General features: G+C 40.9%; 1 protein-coding gene across 7 annotated transcripts in view; it reads left to right on the top strand.

Moving 5' to 3' along the window:
- The window catches only part of exoc1 (exocyst complex component 1), a 105,003-nt gene that overhangs the window by 58,779 nt on the left and 28,290 nt on the right, over window positions 1–17,934 (top strand). For 4 of the 7 annotated variants that reach the window (XM_078548018.1, XM_078548045.1, XM_078548027.1 and 1 more), the window contains 3 exons: window positions 1,515–1,664; window positions 10,746–10,851; window positions 14,601–14,645. In XM_078548018.1, coding sequence (XP_078404144.1) covers window positions 1,515–1,664; window positions 10,746–10,851; window positions 14,601–14,645 — 301 coding nt within the window. The remainder of the gene's footprint in view (window positions 1–1,514; window positions 1,665–10,745; window positions 10,852–14,600; window positions 14,646–17,934) is intronic. The other 3 variants (XM_078548035.1, XM_078548063.1, XM_078548072.1) reach the window with 1 other exon arrangement.

A 17,934-nucleotide genomic window follows, 5' to 3' on the forward strand; every position in this document is an offset into this window, starting at 1 on the left:
TATGAACTGTACTGTCCAATATGCGGATGCAGTTGGGGACTATCACCATTTTCAATTAGTGAGGGAATACATTTTTTTAATTAACTAAGTGCAATTTCAACATTAAAAATATTGTTTTGGGAAGAAAAATCTGCACAATCTGATAGAATGCAAGTTGTCACAAAATAAAGAATAGTATTATTGTCACTCACCTTTTTTAAGAATGTGGGAGTTGCTCGTGGGATACACAGATGATTGCTCTGATGGTGACTTCATGTTCACAAATGTGAGAGTAGTTATTGGGGCACTTCAATGTTACACAGTTGACCCAGTGTAAAAATAAAGTGTTTTGGAGCACTGACACCTTTGGAAGCATAACTGATTTCCCAAGTGGGGCAGCAGCCTTCTCCCCATTCAAAATACTGAAACACACTACCTAGAACTGGCTCCCATTTCGTGAATGAAAGTTTTTATTTGTATTGACTGTTGTATTTACTATCATTAAAATGTTTGATAATGTTAAAACTTTACTTTCAGCGTAGTACAATTTCCAGCAATTATCTATAAAATTAATTAACCGTGGATTTTTTTTTGTTGTAACAATATATGATTGTGATTCTATGATTTTATTCTTTATATTGATTTTTAATTAATGTGGGTAAACCAACCAATCCCAGTAAATTAAAAGAGCTTTACACTGATGCTCACTCTGAAATATAAAATATAGATTTCAATGAAAACAGTAAATCAATCTAGTTGCCATTTACTCTGAAGAAAATAAGAGAAAATCAAATACGAATTCTTACTACTGAAATGTTCAAAGGTTTAAACTGTAGCAGTTATCGCTCTTCTCTCAAATAGATATTATGGAACCCAAATGAATTGTTAAATAACATATCTAATTTGCTATTTGCAATTCAAAGTACAAAATATTTTGTGTGTGGTGAGTAATAAGCAAGCACTTACAGGGCTGTGCGTTTTAGTGGTTATTGGGAGGTCTTATCAGAGAGTAATCTACAAGTGATATGCAGTTTGCTCAAAGATAAGAGAATTGGCCATCCAAAAGTAAATTTTAAATTCAATTTCATGCAACAGGATATTTTTAACTAATTTTTCCCACCTACATCAAAGTTACTTAATGGCTGAGTTACATGAACTTGAACAGTTTAACCTCATGCAACCATCTGCTGATAATGAAGTCTGAATTTTTTTCACTCCTTTCCATCGGTAAAATTGACAATATAATTTGTGCACGCATGTTGTCCTCTACAACTTGAAAAACCACAATGTGACTTTTGAAATGTAACTAGCTGCTTCTGTTTTTAGAATGGTGCTATCAGTACAGTACACTGGATTTTATATTGATTAGATTTATTTTAATTTCATTTATGAATCATAATTCTCCCAATGGCTCAGAAAGTTGCCATGTATTGTGACACCAGGTTCAATTCTGGCCTCTGCAGAGTTATAACTTGATTAAGATTTTTCCAGTCTTCAGTGCAGCAGTGGATTATTTGCGGTGTTTTTGTTTTTAGGGTCATGATCAAAGCTCCACCTTGGCTCAGCACTCAGCTGAGCTGACTCTTCCTAAACACCTTCCTTTCCATCGAGATCTACTTAGATATGCCAAGTTAATGGAATGGTTAAAGAATACTGACCGTGAGAAATATGAAGGCTTGAATAAGGTAAGTAGATGACTAGCACCGAATCATAGATATTACCATCTATTTTGTTTTTTTTAATAATTAAAATGTTCATTTGGCCATCTTCACCCTTTTTCAGATATCTGATGAAATGGGCTGGACCACTCAGAATGGTGCAATTTGTTGTTTCAATCATTTTTGAACTGGATAATGCACCAGTACAGTGCAAAATATGAGCCAATTTATTGCATTTTGATCATTGTTTTTGTTTGTCAGCAATCAGGCAATATTGCCTTTTGGAAGTAGTTAAATCTTGAACTAATACATGTAGAAACTTCTTTCATATAAATTACTAAGCTTTTTACTTGAGGAATCCTTGCATTATTATTTTTTATGACACCAAACCACATATGGACCTATTAGATCAGATGACTAAAAGCTTGATCAAAGAGTTAGGTGAGGACACGGCCATGATGAGTGGAACAATAAAAAGCAGGATGCTTAATAAGCAAGAATTAGATGAGCGTAGATATGTCGGAGGTTTTGGCTGGAGAAAATTATAAAGATAGAGAGGTGTGAGGCCATAAAAGGATTTGATAGCAAGGTTGAGAGTTTTAAAATCATGACATTGCTTAACCAGGAGCCGATTGTAGATTAGTTTAGGTCAGCGAGCACAGGGATGATGGGAGGACAAAGCTTGGTGCAAGTAAGGACATGAGCAGTAGCATTTTGGATGACCTCAAGTTTCGCTATTGTGGTACAGCGGAGGCTGTTTGGAGGGATTCAAACATGGAATTCCAGGAAAGGTGGGCACAAATTTGGAAGGCGACAAAATGTTCAAGGACTTTGGAGAGGAAAGAAATTTGAGATGGGGCATTAGTTTGTAAGGGCAATGGGGTAACAGATTTCTTTGAAGAGAATTATGGTGATGGCAGATTTAAAGGAAAGTGAGATAACACATGAAGAGAGAGAAACGTTAACAATGCCAGCTAATATGGGGACCAAGAGGGGAAGTTGGGTGGTCAGCAGTTTTGTGAAAATAGGATCAAGCGAGCAGGAGCTGAATCTCTTGGACAAGTTGAATTAGAAATGGGTATGATAGGAGAGAAACTACAGAAAGATGCAAGTTGAAAGCTGGGGCAGGGAGGAGTTTTAGAGGAATTTTGACTTAGTGAGAGGGTGGAACTTGGCAGAGGCAGATGATTGGATGGTCTCAATCTTAGTGACAAAGTCCATGAGCTCTTCACACATATTATTGGAGCTGAGGACGGAGGGGACAAGGGAGGGCAGTTTAAAATGATAGTTAGCAGTAGAGAACATGCACATTCACCTGGACATCCCGGAAGAAAAGGGTTCTGGCTGGTAGGTGGGGACGTGGAAGGTGATGCCAGGGGGGTTAACAGTGATGGGGGAAAGGACATGGGGTGACTGAAGGAGGGGAAAGGATAGGCGAGCTGAAGACAAACTTTATCAGTAACATGCTTCTGTAGTCGAAAGTGAAAGGGAACAGGTGTGATATGGGGGTGTGATCAGTGGGTGGGCGGAGATGCAGATGGATAACTGAAAAAGAGCCTCAGCAGGCAACATTGAAAATGCTCAGGACTTTGAGATGAGTGTGATGGAGAGTGATTGTATGAGGCTCCAAAAAGCCCTGCCACATACACAATTCTCCCTCCAGAATCATGTGTGGGCTAGCTACATGCAGCTGAACTGCTAGTGTTGGAAGATGCAGGGGGAGGACTCGCGAAGCCTGACAATGAAACTGAAAGACACCATTACATGTATTTTCAGGTTATAAAGTGACAACCACTTGTGATCAGAAATTTTTAACTTTTCTAGGCCTAACACTTAGGTGCTGCCCTGACATCCACAGCAAGAATGGAGACAGCCTGTGTAATGGCTGGCCGTGTTGCCTCTGATGATTTCAGCATGAGTCCTCTGGAGAGCCGAGGCTTTGAGGGCCCCAGCTTGCTTTAGCTGTCCTCCTGTGGGCCAGCTGCTCCTTTTGCAGTGGGATGTGGAACGAGGACAGCCTCTGAGATTACTGAATGGATGACCCAGTGGTGTCCAGCTGCTGCTCCTCCCTTTGGGTGCCTGAGGGCCCTGGCCTGACTTCTTGAGGGGAAGGAGTACCTGGAGGGATGTTGAGTTGCCCCATTTCCCTCTCGCATTGCCACTGCAGGAACTCACCCATGGCTACCGCAATGGAGTTCAGGTCTGTGCACGTCTCTGCATCCTGCTGACCAGGGTCTCCATGGTGTACACCATCCTTCCCATGGAGACCTCCATACATGCACGTGTGGGCTGCACTTCATCAGAGAGCAGGCGGATGCACTCTGCTGACTCACGTGCCACTGTTGAGGGCTTCCAAAGCGCTGCGTGATGTTCCCCCGCCTTCTGCTGACCCCACAATGAGTTGGAAGGCCGAAATCCAGAGACTCATTATCTGACTTAGGCCTCACAGATGCCTCTTCCCCAACAGTCCTCCAAGTGCCGGGGAGCTCGGCTGAACCTGCCTCCTCCTGCTGCGGACATGTGTCTATGCGGTGACCACCAGATTGCGAACCCAAGCCTGCTCTAGATCTAGATCACACTGAGGTGTGTCTCTGTGCTGGTGGAGGGTGTGGGTAAGCACTGTGTTGGATCTTCCAGGCTGATTATTTCTAGCTCTTCAATGGAGGAGGTATCCTTCTTCACTGGAGGTAAGGACCTAGATGGAGCTGGCTGAGGGTATTGGTCACTTGGCAGAGCTCCCTGTGAACCAAAGTAGAGATGATCAGTGCATGGCAGCAAAGTCAAAAGTAGAAGAGAGAGTACTCACAGTTGCATTGAGAGAGGGATGATGTGGTGCAGGACCCTCACATGGTTGTTCGCCACCGACCTTGCCGTCGTCGCAGGCACAGTCCATGTCTACACCAGTTAGCACGATGACACGCTCCTCAAAGTGAGTGAGGGGCCTAATGTGGGCCACCTCACCCCCGGTCTGGAACCTCTTCCTGCTGATGTGAGCAGGACACATGGCATTGTGTAGAATGTTTGTGTGGTGAGCAGAGCCATGGACAGGATGAGGACACGAGCTCCAGAGGATGTGAGCCTGATGGAGATGTGAGGGTGGAGAGCTAGTGGTGTTGTCCTCGAGGTGTGAGATCCCTGTGGATGTGTGATGAGTTTGTGAGTGTGTGAATTGAGAGTGATGAGAAGAGTGACTTACCCTGGCAGAACGGGGGAGATCATTCATCCTCTTTCGGCACTGGGTGGTTGTCCTTTTTTTGCAGGGCGTTAGTGCTGACAACGGCTGTCACAGCCTCCCATGCTGGATTGGTCATCTTGCTTACTGGCCTTCGTCCAGAGCAGGGGTAGAGGACTTTGCGGTGAGCCTCCACTGCATCCAGTAGGTGCTCAAGGGAGGTGTCGCTAAATCTGGGGGCAGCATGTTTCCTGCCTTTGGCAGCCATCAGTTCACAACAGTCTCCTATCCCTTGAATTGTGCTAGCTCTTTGCAGGGGCTGCCTTTAAATATGGCGTCCGGTTTACTGAAGGCCTGAGGTGACAGCGGAGCGGGCAAATCAGAGGACGCCTCGCCAGCATCCCGGCGTGTTTCCCAGCAACGCATGATTAATAAGGTGGGATTAGGACGATACAGCATGGAAAGCCGCCATTGCGGCCAGTGGGTAAAACATCCTTTTTCTCACTCGCTACCACATTTAGTACAAATCTTGGATGATTCCGCCCTTAGTTTTAGGTAGCGAAGCTGGACAGACGGAAGGAGTGGTGGTTGGGGAGCATTTTGGTGATGGTGATCATAATTTAGTTAGTTTTAACATAATTATGGAAAAGGACAAAGATTGAACGGGAGTCAATGTTCTAAGTTGGGGTAAGGCCAATTTTACTAAGCTGAGAAGTGATTTAGCAAAAGAGATCAGGAAACAGCTACTTGAAGGTGAATCAGTATCAAGCAGTGGGAGGCATTCAAAGGGAAGTTTCAAGGGGTTCAGAGTAAACATGCTCCCACAAAGAGAAAGGGTGGCACAGCCAAATATAGAGCCCCCTGGATGTCAAGGATCGTACAGGGTAAGATGAAACAGAAAAGGAAATCTTACCTTAGACACCAAGAACACAATACTACAGAAAGCCAAGAAGACCATAGAAACTGGAGGGGTGAAATCTAAAAGGAAATTAGGAAAGCAAAGAGAGGTCATGAAAGAACATTGGCAAGCAAAATCAAGGTGAACTCAAAGATGTTTTATCAATACATTAAGAGTAAGGGGATAACCAAGGAAAGAGTAGGGCCCATAAAAGACCAAAAAGGTAACTCATATGTGGAGGTTGGAAAATGTGGGTATGGTTTTTCATGAATACTTAGCATATGTCTTCACAAAAGTAGGGGATGATGCAGTCATTGTAGTTAAGAAGGAGGAGTGTGAAGTATTGGATGTGATAAACATGGGGAGAGAGGAAGTATTCAGGGAATTGACACCCTTGATAGTGGATAAATCACCATGGCCAGATGAAATGTACCTAAGGCTGTTAAAAGAAGTCAGGCAGGAAATAACAATATCTGACCATTATTTTTCAATCCTAACTGGATACAGGTGTGGTGCCAGAGGATTGGAGGTCTGCTAACATTATACCTTTGTTTAAAAAGGGAGCGAGGGGTAGACTGAATAATTCCAGGCCAGTCAGTCTAATCTTGGTAGTGGGCAAATTATTGGAATCAATTCTGAGAGACAGGATAAACTGTCACTTAGGCACAGATTAATCAAGGATAGTCAGCATGGATTTGTTAAGGGAAGATTGTGTCTGATTAACTTGATTGAATTTTTTGAGGAAGTAACAATTAATTGATGAGGGTAGTGCCGTGGTCTCTTACAATCTGCTGCCACCATACATGTTGAGGGTCTCGATCTGTCTCTATGCTAAGCAAGATATTGACACTGACGAAGGTTCCAGTCAAACACAATTACATGAAGTTTATTACTAGCAGCAACTATATACAGCTCTGCACAGGTCTTGATCTAGCCTGGGTCCTAACAGTTACATAGGCTAATTACTTGATTATATGCCTGACTCATAAGTATACGTAAGGTCTTAATGATGCAGAGTCATAGACAGTAGTGAACACCTGCAGTATAGATCATAGGCAATAGTGAACATCTAACATGGAGGCTGTACCTGTTATCCTCCAGCCTTACACACGGTGATGTCATAGTGTTGTCACTACGCAGCTTTTTAAAGGTACATGTCATTGTCTGCATTGGCATGCATATACAATCACAGCAGGTAGTGCAGTTGATGTGGTCTACATGGATTTTTGCAAGGCTTTTGGCAAGGTCCCACATGGCAGACTGGTTTAAAAAAAATAAATGCCCATGGGATCCAGGTGAACTGGACTGCAGCAGCTCAAGAAGGCAGCTCACCACCACCTTCTTGAGGGCAATTTGGGATGGGCAATAAATGCTGGCCTAGCCAGCGATGCCCACATCCTATGAATGAATAAAAAAGAAAGAAAGCTGGATACAAAATTGGTTCAATGACAGGAAACAATGGATAATCGTTGACGGGTGTTTTTGCGACCGGAAGGCTGTTTCCAGTGGGGTTCTGCAGGGCCCAGTACTATGTTTCCTGCTTTTTGTAGTATATATTAACGATTTAGATTAAATGTAAGGGGGAATGATCAAGAAGTTTGCAAACGACACAAAAATTGACCTCGTGGTTGATAGTGTAGTGGATAGCTGTAGACTGCAGGAAGATGTTAATAGATTAGTCAGATGGGCAAAGAAGTGGCAAATGGCATTCAACCCGGAGAAGCTTGGGGACAAACAAAGCAAAGGAATAGACAATAAATGGGAGGATACTGAGTGATGTAGAGGAAGGGACCTTGGAGTGAATGCCCACAAATCCCTGAAGACAGCAGGGCAGGTTGATAAGTCATCCGAAGGCATATGGAATCCTTTTCTTTATTAGCCAAGGCATAGAATATAAGAGCAGGGAGGTTATGCTGGAACTATTTAAAGCATCAGTTAGACCACAACTTGAGTACTGTGTGCTGTTCTGGTCAGCTCATTACAGAAAGAATGTAATTGCACTGCAGAGGGTACAGAGGAGATTTGTGAGGATGTTGCCAGGACTGAAAAATAACAGCTATCAGGAAAGATTGTATAGACTGGCGTTGTTCTCATTAGAACAGAGAAAGGTGAGGGGAAATTTGATTGAGACGTACAAAATTGTGAGGGGCCTGGATATGGTGGATGGGAAGATCTTGTTTACCTTAGCAGAGAGGTCAGTGACTGGAGGGCATAGATTTTGTGGCTGGTAGAAGGATTAGAGGGGAGATGAGGCAAATTTTTTCTCACCCAGAGGGTGGTAGAGGTCTCGAACACACTGCCTAGAAGGCAGAAAGCCTCACCTCATTTAGAAGGTGCCTGGATGTGCACCTGAAGTGCTGTAACCTGCAGAGCTACAGACCAAATGCCGGAAAGTGGGATTAAGCTAGGTGGCTCATTTTTATCGGCCATTGCAGACACGATGGGCGAAGTGGCTTCCATCTGTTCTGTAAACCTATGATTCTAACCTTTAATGTGGTTATCTAAACATGTTGAAGTTGTAGGGCCTCTGATTTTCCAGGCTTAGAATGCTAGATGTTTGCAGAAAGTTTGAAAATGTTAAATTTGTGCACCTAAATACTCCTCCAATTGCTTAATTGCAAATCAGTTATTTCTTTGAAGCCATAAATTCCTCCTTTCCCTTTTTGGGGTCCTCACATGTAGCATTTGACATGCCATGCCCTTTTTCTTTACTTAACATAAAGGTTTTGACATTAATGAATCAGTTCCTTTCTGGCTTTGAAGAAATTCCACTTTTATTTAGAGTAAAGTTAAGTGCCCTTAATAAAGGTTTCGATCTTATGAAACTTTTCTGTGAGGTTCAAAGCCATTCCAGTTTCCCTGTGATTTCTAGCTTCTGTCCCACCAATCTACACTATTGATTTCATTAGCATTCACTATTGTAAATGGAGTCCTGAAACTATGCTAGTATATGGGATTGAATTCCAAATCTGAAAAACATTTCACTGCACCCCTGGAGCCCACTTTATTGTCCTCATTAGCATGAACTGAATTTGTATGATATACTTATTGCCTTACTAAAATTGTTGTTGCAATATTATGACAAATAAAACATTTCTAAATAGGCCTTTGGCATTCAACTCGATTAGAAGTACAACTGTCCACATAATTACGTCAGGTGTTTTTTAATAGAAATTTTGTGTAGCCCTTAAATCATGAGTGCATCAACTGCTGTGTCTTGCTGACGATATTTCCACTTCTGCAAGGGCAATAATGTTTTTTCTTTAAAATAAATATGCAATTCTAAACTTCTGTTTTTCTTCTTCTCTTAAACCTTTTGTCCTAAAGTTTGTAATAGCCTTGATCGGAAGAAACAGTTTAGGTTAATGGATGGTATTGAATAACCGAGCTGTAGTTAACTGAGGATTAAGATAATGCACTGTAAAATGTAAACTCATAATTTCAGAGGGCTGAGGACATTCTTTTAGCACTTTGATTAAATATCAACAGCTATACTAGTGTAATGGTGAATAATTTACATCTATGGACAGAACAGCCATGCAGGATTGGAATGGAATTAATATCTGTATTAGAAAGGAGACAACATGTACCTCTACTAAGTTACCAAGGATATTTCTCAGTATGTTTATATTATTTGTGAAATCTATTAGAATGATTATTGTGGGTAAAAACAGTTCATAAGAGAAAGTAGTATTGGTTTTTCCCTTTTATGGGTTGGGTGGTGTATTGGGAACGTTGCAATCGTCCTTTGAACTAAGCAATAACAATTTGCATTTATATAGTACTTTTAACATTGTTAAACATCCCAAGGTGCTTCACAGGAGCAGTGCCAAATAAAATTTGACACCGAGCGATATAAGGAGATATACAGACAGATGACCAAAAGTTTACTCAAAGAGATAGGTTTTAAGGGACACCTTAAAGAGGAGAGAGAGGCAGGGGGATTTAGGGAGGGAATTCCAGACTTTAAGATTTAGGCAATTGAAAGCACAGATGGTAGCGGTGACGTGATTGAAATGGGGATGTGCAAGAAGCTAAAATTGGAGGAGCGCAGAATTCTCAAGAGGGCTGTAGGGCTGGAGAAGGGTACAGAGATAGGGAGGGGTGAGGCCATGGATGAATTTGAAATCAAAGATGAAAATTTTAAAATTGAGGTGTTACCAGACCAGGAACCAATATAGGTTAACAAACACAGGGTTGATGCGTGAATAGTGATGAGTTTCAGCTTGTGTCCTACTACTTTGTGATACAGTCTACATTACTAGTTCAACATACTAAGTGGCTGTTATGTATATATGGAACATCTTGACTTCTTTTTGAGACTGGAGAGATGGCGGGAGAAGAAGGGGCAGGTAGGGGAAGTAAGCAAGTATTTCTGGAGTTGAGATAACTCCAAGGTAATATATTTGATGATGTAATTTGTAGTGAGTAAACCATCCGTGGCAGGTTTCGGAATCTGCTAATTCAACCAAATAGGTCTGCAAAAATCCAGGCCATTGATTGACTAACCATCTGGCTTTTTTTTGGCTGTTTGTTGTTAGCCTTGAAACTGATGGTTGGAATTCTTCCCACACAGCTCCAGGCAAACCAATGCCCTAACAGGTAAAATAGTTCTGGCTGGACAAGCAGCAGTGAGATATCAGTGTTCAGTGCTGTGGGTCTGCCTGGTCCTGGTTGATTAACTCCATATACTCTTATTCTACTTGGAGTTTCTAAACTTGACAAACTGCCTTTTATTTCTCTGTACATAGTTCAGTGGGATGTATTTTTACAGAAAGACAGCATGCACTCTATGACAACTAAACAGAAACTGGATTACTGAGAAGTTAGATTTTTGACTCAAACTCTAGCAGCTGAATATTGCTGACTCATTTTTTATCTGTTAAAGATTGTGTGCCTTCATACATTTATTTTTATATATATGTATATATATATATATATATACACACACACACACACACACACACACACACAGTTGAATTGCTCAGTAGAATAGAGTATATTAAATATATGAATATGTAGCCTTTTTTCTTTGCAGAACTATGTAGACTATATTTCCAGGTTATATGAAAGGGAAATTAAGGAATTCTTTGAGGTTGCAAAGATCAAGATGACTGGCACATCAAAAGAAGGAAAAAAGTTTGGTAAGTCTATCCTTACATTAGCAGGAGTCCATCCTACTCAATAAGGCTCTTTATAAACAGTGCCTAGCTCCCAGTCTTTAGAAATGCAAAGAAATTTGCAGGAAGGCTAGTGTGTCTTGGGTATTATCCTAATAATTGGTATTTTCTTCCTCCAGAAGTTGCATAATATGATTTTACTTTTACTCAAATTTAGGGAAACTTGCTTCACCTTTTGATTTGCACTTAGCATATTTGCAATAGATTGGCTGAGAAGTGGCATCTTAATTATGATCAAAGGTAAACATAGAAATTAATTCAGCTGGATGGTCAATTAATGAGCCATGTTGTGAAGTTTACCAAATGCAGATATAGTCTATTAATTTTAGAATAGTTTTTCATCTTTGCATTCAATAAATTGATCATGATTAAATATATCATCAGACTAAATTTTAAGTGTTTTATATAACTAGATGTTGCATGAAAATCAGTCCATCTTTTGCTTATTTCCTAATCTGATTGGATTGATGGAAAATATGCCAGTATATTAAGAAAAGATAGAAGTAACTCTTATGAGCAATTGAATAAATACATAACTTGAAAATTTGACGCACTAGACTTTCATGGCAATTGAGTTAATGCATATTTGAATTTGAATGTTCTTTTTAATCATTTCCGACTTTTGAAACTCCATTTGTGAAATAGTTTCATTAGTTTTAAGCAATTACAAACTTTCTCTGATTATGTATTCTAAATAGATTATGAATCACCTTGTAATTGCATTGTAACTCTGGCGCTGCTTAAATGATTTATGTTGCATTATTGGCACAATTACATTTTTGTCTTTTCACTAAACTCAAGCAATAAGATATAGTGTTTGGGGGTTGCTATCCTTGGTCATGTTTAAAATGGCTTCCTGAGTCAATTTTTTCATTTCATTTAGCCGAATTCAGCAATCTGAAATTAAGCCACACTGAATTTGCTGGAAACTCTGTTCTCATGGTATATAAATTCTATTTAGATGGTTCTAAATAATAGAGCAGCTTTTTGGAAGAACAAGACGCATTGTTATTATTTGCAAAAGGGTTAGGACCAACTGGTTTTCTAGCTTAAGTTGTTGCATGAAATTGATATTTGTATAATTAAGTGGTTTAAAGAGTGTTACAGTTGGTTGGTATTTCAGTGGGAGAACTCCACAAGTTAATTGGCTGCTAATCAGAAGTAGTAATTTGTACGTTTCAGATCCATATAGGAAAAGGAGTTTTGAAAAAAAGTGTAGTTGAGTAGAGAGACATTTTGGCAGAACAAGATGTATTTTTAAGGGAGTTGGAAGTGAGGGAGTGGTTATGGCGGGGGGACATAAATCTATTAAAATTTGAAAATTACCCACATACAAATTGAGGTGGCAATTGGGAATGCTAAAAAATTGGCCTGTGTGACATACAAGATATGACCTATCCTGGATGCTCGAACTATCTAGGAGGAATACATTTGCATGAAATTTGTAATTGAGTTCCACCAAAATCAATAGCTGGACCTGTAGTAACTGTACATCATATATAAGGAAGAAAAATATCTGAAAACAAAAAGAAGATAACTGTATGGACCAGTAGGAAGGATTCAAGTAATTGCAGAAAGCAAGATGGAAATGATTAAATATGTACATGCGTAAATGCAAGAAGCAGAATATGTAAGTTAAAAGTGAGTATAAATAAGACTAATAAACATCCTAGGACTTACTGAAACTTGACTAAAAAAAGATGACTGAGTCGTGTGTTTCAGGAAAGATAAAGGTGGAGTAGCACTGTTCCTCAGGGAAGGTTTATTTCCTGCTAAAAGAGAGAAACTGGGAATCGGCAGCAGGATAGTCAGCAAGGGTAGTGGTGTGTGGGGAGGTTTCGGAGTGGAGGAAGTTGCCAATGGGAAGTTGTCAGTGAAAGCTGTTGGTAGTGAAGTTGCACAGATATCAGGATTGAAATGATGTTCATTATAATTTTATAAACGAGTTGGAGAGCAAAATTTTGTCTAAGATGATATCAAGTTAGATAGAATGGATGTAGACGCAAAACAATGTGAATAATCCAAAGGGATCTGAATAGATTAGGTAAATGGGCAGAGAGATACTGAATGGAATGTAAGTCATGAACCATACATTGATTTTTACAGCACAGAATGGGACTAGTTGGCCCTTTCTGCCTATGCTGGACCGATTTAAAACTAATCCTTCTTCCCAACTTGCTTCCCATAGCTATGTGCCTTCCTCTGCTTTAAATGATTATCTGTTCATCCCTTAAGCTGTAACAAAGCATTCCATGCTCTTAGAACAGCATAAGCATTCTCTTAACCCCTCTCATCATTCTCTTAACCTTAAATTGATAACCCCACCTCCACTCATCGTAGACTCCCAGAATAAATATTCTATCCCAATTCATTTTGTCAAACCCCTGCATAGTGTTAAAAACCTCCCTAAAATCCTGTCTGTTCCAGGGGCACTAGTCTCAGTGTCTCAAGTGTACTCTCATAACAATTTTTTTATTCCTGGCATCATCCTGGTGAACCAACAACCTAGAATTTCCTATGAAACTAACGGGAACAAGTGAGGCTGTAAAGTACATATATGGCAACCTGCCTGAAGTAACAGCAGGAAGGAAGTTTAAGGGTTTTGATCGATAGGTTATAAAACTATCACATCAGTATTTACAACTGGTCAAAAAAAATCAAAGTGTTGAGTTGCAAGTCTTGGGAGGTGATGTTAATGTTGTACCTGACTTTGTATGATGCTGCTTCTGGACTGCTTTGTTAATTTTTATCTCCATTACAGGATTGAAGTAGACTTATTGGAGAAAGTCCAAGGGGAAGAGTATTGGGGCTGGTTACTAAACTAAGAGAGCTGAAGGAGGAAATGTCTACTGGGATTTTGCTGTTTGATAATAAGGGAAATTGGTGGAGGTGTTTAAGATTTTCAGGGTTGGAGAAAGAAAGTTCTTCTGTCAGGCAAAGGACTAGAAGAAAGGTAGGGCTGTTGAAGGAAATCTAGGCAACTTTTTTTTAAACATAAGTGAGGAGTGATAGAATGTGAACAGAATACCAAAAGGAACGGTGGCTTAGATAACCATGATATTTTTTAAAATTAAATAATTTCCTCATGGGACAGGGGATACAGTGTATATTATTGTACAAGATTATTACGGCCACTACATGCATACGAAACAGGAGCAGAAGTAGGGCATTCGGCCCCTCGAGCCTGCTCCACTATTCAATAGGATCATGGCTGATCTGTTTGTGTTTTGAGTTCCACATTCCCATCTACCCTAGATAACCTTTAATTTCCTTGCCTAAAAAAACCTAAAAACATTCAATGACCCTGCTTCCACTGCCTCCTGAGGCAGACTACCTTTCCAAACCCACTCAATTCACTCCATCAAAACCATTTTTTTTTTTAAAAAGCCTCAGTTAAACCTCTTTCTTAACCTTCATGCTTAGTGTTCCAGATAATCTCTGATAGCTTTAATTATAGCAATAGTAACTTGTGCCATCCCTGATACTGTCAGGATAATGCCTGCCGAAGGGAACCAGGAAAGAAAAATATATATTTACATAATAACAAGCTTGGCTGATATACATAATAACATCACCATAGCTGTGCCTTGCATGCATGTGCTTAACTGTCTGCTTAGTATCTAACAAATGTCATTCATCTACACGGTTTGTGCTACAGGCCTATAATCTAACCTATATTTGTGTTTCGATGCCTGCAACCTAATCTCACACAGCTACACTTCCTCGAAAAGAGAGTGCTGTCAAACAAGATCTAGAGAGTGAGTATTGTCTCCTTTGTCAAGCTGCTATCTAATATTAAAGCCTTCCAAAAAAATTAAAATGTTAACAATGTTTTCAATTATCTGTAATATGTTGGATAATGGCTTACTGACCTGAATGTTTAATTATATCATTTCGAGCAGGTTAGTGAAAATTGATGATTTTTTAATTAGGGATGAAAGTTCCTTCCTTCGAAGAAGGTACATTAAGTAATGTGACTTACTTATTTGCATGGATGAAGACATTAGCATTTAAACACAAATGATATATATTTTAAATCTAACCTTTCCTTTTCTCTCCTGAGTTAGTAAATTAGCTTCTGAGGTTCACCTGCTGTGAAGTGCACAGAATCAAAATGGGGGGCAGAATTCATGGTCTGAAATTGTTGAGCTCAATGTTGAGTCCAGAAGGCTGTAAAGCGCCTAATCGGAAGATGAAGTGCTATTCCTCGAGTACTTTGCGTCTGTATTCACTGTATAGAAGGACAATGTAGGTATAGAACTCAGGAAGGGGAACTGTGATATACTTGAACAAATTAGCATTGAGAGGGAGGAGGTATTAGCAGTTTTAGCAGGCTTAAAAGTGGATAAATCCCCAGGCCCAGATGAGATGTATCCCACGCTATGGGAGGCCAGGGAGGAGATTGCAGGGGCCCTGACATTAATTTTCAAATCCTCTCTGGCCACAGGAGAGGTGCCAGAGGACTGGAGGACAGCTAATGGTACCATTATTCAAGAAGAGTGGTAGGGATAAACCAGGGAACTATAGGCCAGTGAGTCTAACATCAATGGTAGGGAAAATTTTGGAAAAAATTGAGGGACAGAATTAAATTCCATTTGGAGAGGCAAGGATTAATCAAGGATAGTCAGCATGACTTTGTCAGGGGGAGATCATTGATTGATTGATTGAAATTTGATTGAATTTTTTGAGGAGGACACTAGGTGTGTAGATGAGAGTAGTGCAGTTGATGTAGTCTACATGGACTTAAGTGAGGCTTTTGACAAGGTCTTGCATGGGAGACTGGTCAAGAAGTTAAGAGCCCATGGGATCCAGGGAATTTTGGCAAATTGGATCCAAAATTGGTTTAGTGGCAAGAGGCAGAGGGTGATGGTCAAAGGTTGTTTTTGTGACTGGAAGCCTGTGTCCAGTGGCGTACTGCATGGTTCGGTGCTGGGTCACTTGCTGTTTGTAGTGTACATTGATGATCTGGACATGCATGTAGGAGTTACGATCAGTAAGTTTGCAGATGACACGAAAATTGGTGGTGTGATAAATAGTGAGGAGGAAAACCTTAGACTACGGGACGATACAGACTGGCTGGTCAGATGGGCAGAACCATCTGGAATTTAATCCTGAAAAGTGTGAGGTGATGCGTTTTGGCAGGATTAACAAGGAAAAGGAGTACACAATGAATGGTAGGACCCTAGGAAGTACAGAGGGACCTTGATGTGCATGTCCATAGATCCTTGGAAGGCAGCAGGACAGGTAGATGAGGTGGTTAAGAAGGCATATGGGATACTTGCCTTTATAAGTCGAGGCATTGAATACAAGAGCAGGGAGGTTATGATGGAGCTGTATAAAGTGTTAGTCAGGCCACATCTGGAGTACTGTGTGAAACTCTGTTCATCGCACAAAAGGAAGGATGTGATTGCACTGGAAAGGGTGCAGAGGGGATTCACCAGGATGTTGCCTGGGCTGGAACATTTCAGCTATGAAGAGAGACTAGATAGGCTGGGGTTGTTTTCCTTAGAGCAGAGAAGGCTGAGGAGGGACCTGATTGAGGTGTACGAAGTTGAGGGGCATAGATAGGGTAGATAGGAAGACACTTTTCCCCTTAGTGGAGGGGTCAATAACCAAGGGACGCAGATTTAAGGTGAGGGGCAGGAGGTTTGGAGAGGATTTGAGGAAAAACGTTTTCACCCAGAGGGCAGGGGGTATCTGGAACTTTCTGCCTGAAAGGGTGGTTGAGGCGGAAACCTTCGCAACATTTAAGAAGTATTTAGATGAACAGTTAAAATGCCAAAGCATACAAGACTATGGGCTAAGTGTTGGAAAATGGGATTGGAATAAATAGGGGCTTGATGACTGGCGCAGACACGATGGGCCGAAGGGCCTCTTGCCGTGCTGTAAAACTCTATGACTTGCGTAGAGCTTTACTGGAACACTGCAGCAGGCCGAGGACAGAAATGTGAGCATGAGAGTAAGGTGGTGAATTAAAGTGACAAGCAACCGAAATCTCAAGGTCATGCTTGCAGACTGAACAGAGATGTTCTGGAAAGTGGTCACCCACTGCGTTTGATCTCCCCAGTGTAGAGGAGACTGAGCAACGAATTCAGTTTACTAAATGTAAAGTGCAAGTAAATCACTACTTCGTCTGGAGAGTGTTTTGGGCCTTGGACGATGAGGAGAGAGGAGTTAGAAGGGCAGTGAGATGTTGTTAATGTTGTATTGATAGTAAATTAATATATTTCTGCAATATCATTTTTCTCAAACTGATAGCATAGAAATATATGAAGTATGATACTCAAATTGGAGTTTACTTACTGACAGTAAGATGTATTCAGTTATTGAAAGGGTAAAATAATGCTTTGTTTAAAAATAATGGCCAGAATTTTACAGGCTGGCTGTGGCCCTGATTGAATTTTTAACTCCCTCAGATAATTAATTGCCTGCAGTCAGGGCACCTGATCCTTTAAGGGACAAAGCCCGACCTCCAAGAGCTGCCGTCCAGTCGAATGGCCAGCAACTCTTCAGTCCTACCTGCGCCACCGGGAGCTGCTGGCCAAGAGCAGCGAAGATGGAGTAGGCCCTGGAATGAAGATTCTTTCAACTGATATGGCCCTTGCTGCCGGGGTGAGGTTGGGGGAGTGGGGTGGAGGGTGGCGCTTCCCACAGGATGCCGATCAAGAGGAACTCCCCACCCCTTCCCAAGCTTGCAGCAAGGCCACCAGGGTAAACCTGACTATCTCCCCACATAGCGAAGTCCCACCTGCTGCAGGTTAAATACCAGCAGCAGCAAGAAGAGGCCCTCAAGTGGTCCTTAAAGGCCTCAAATAGCCTAAGGGCAGGAGGTGAGTATGCTAGCTTCCCCACCACTGGTAAAATTCCAACAGCGGCAGATTGGCGACAGGCTTTTCGAGGTCCATTGTGAGGTGTGCTAGTTAAATCAGATCATTAAGAATACATGATGCAAAATTTGATTTAAAAGCTTGTGGCTTGTAGGAAATGGAACACTGAGAAATAAGTTCCACATTATTAAGATCTTAAGGAAATATGAAAATATCACGT

This window comes from Cetorhinus maximus, chromosome 1 (genome assembly GCF_964194155.1).
Source record: "Cetorhinus maximus chromosome 1, sCetMax3.hap1.1, whole genome shotgun sequence".
Taxonomy (NCBI): Eukaryota; Metazoa; Chordata; class Chondrichthyes; order Lamniformes; family Cetorhinidae; genus Cetorhinus; species Cetorhinus maximus.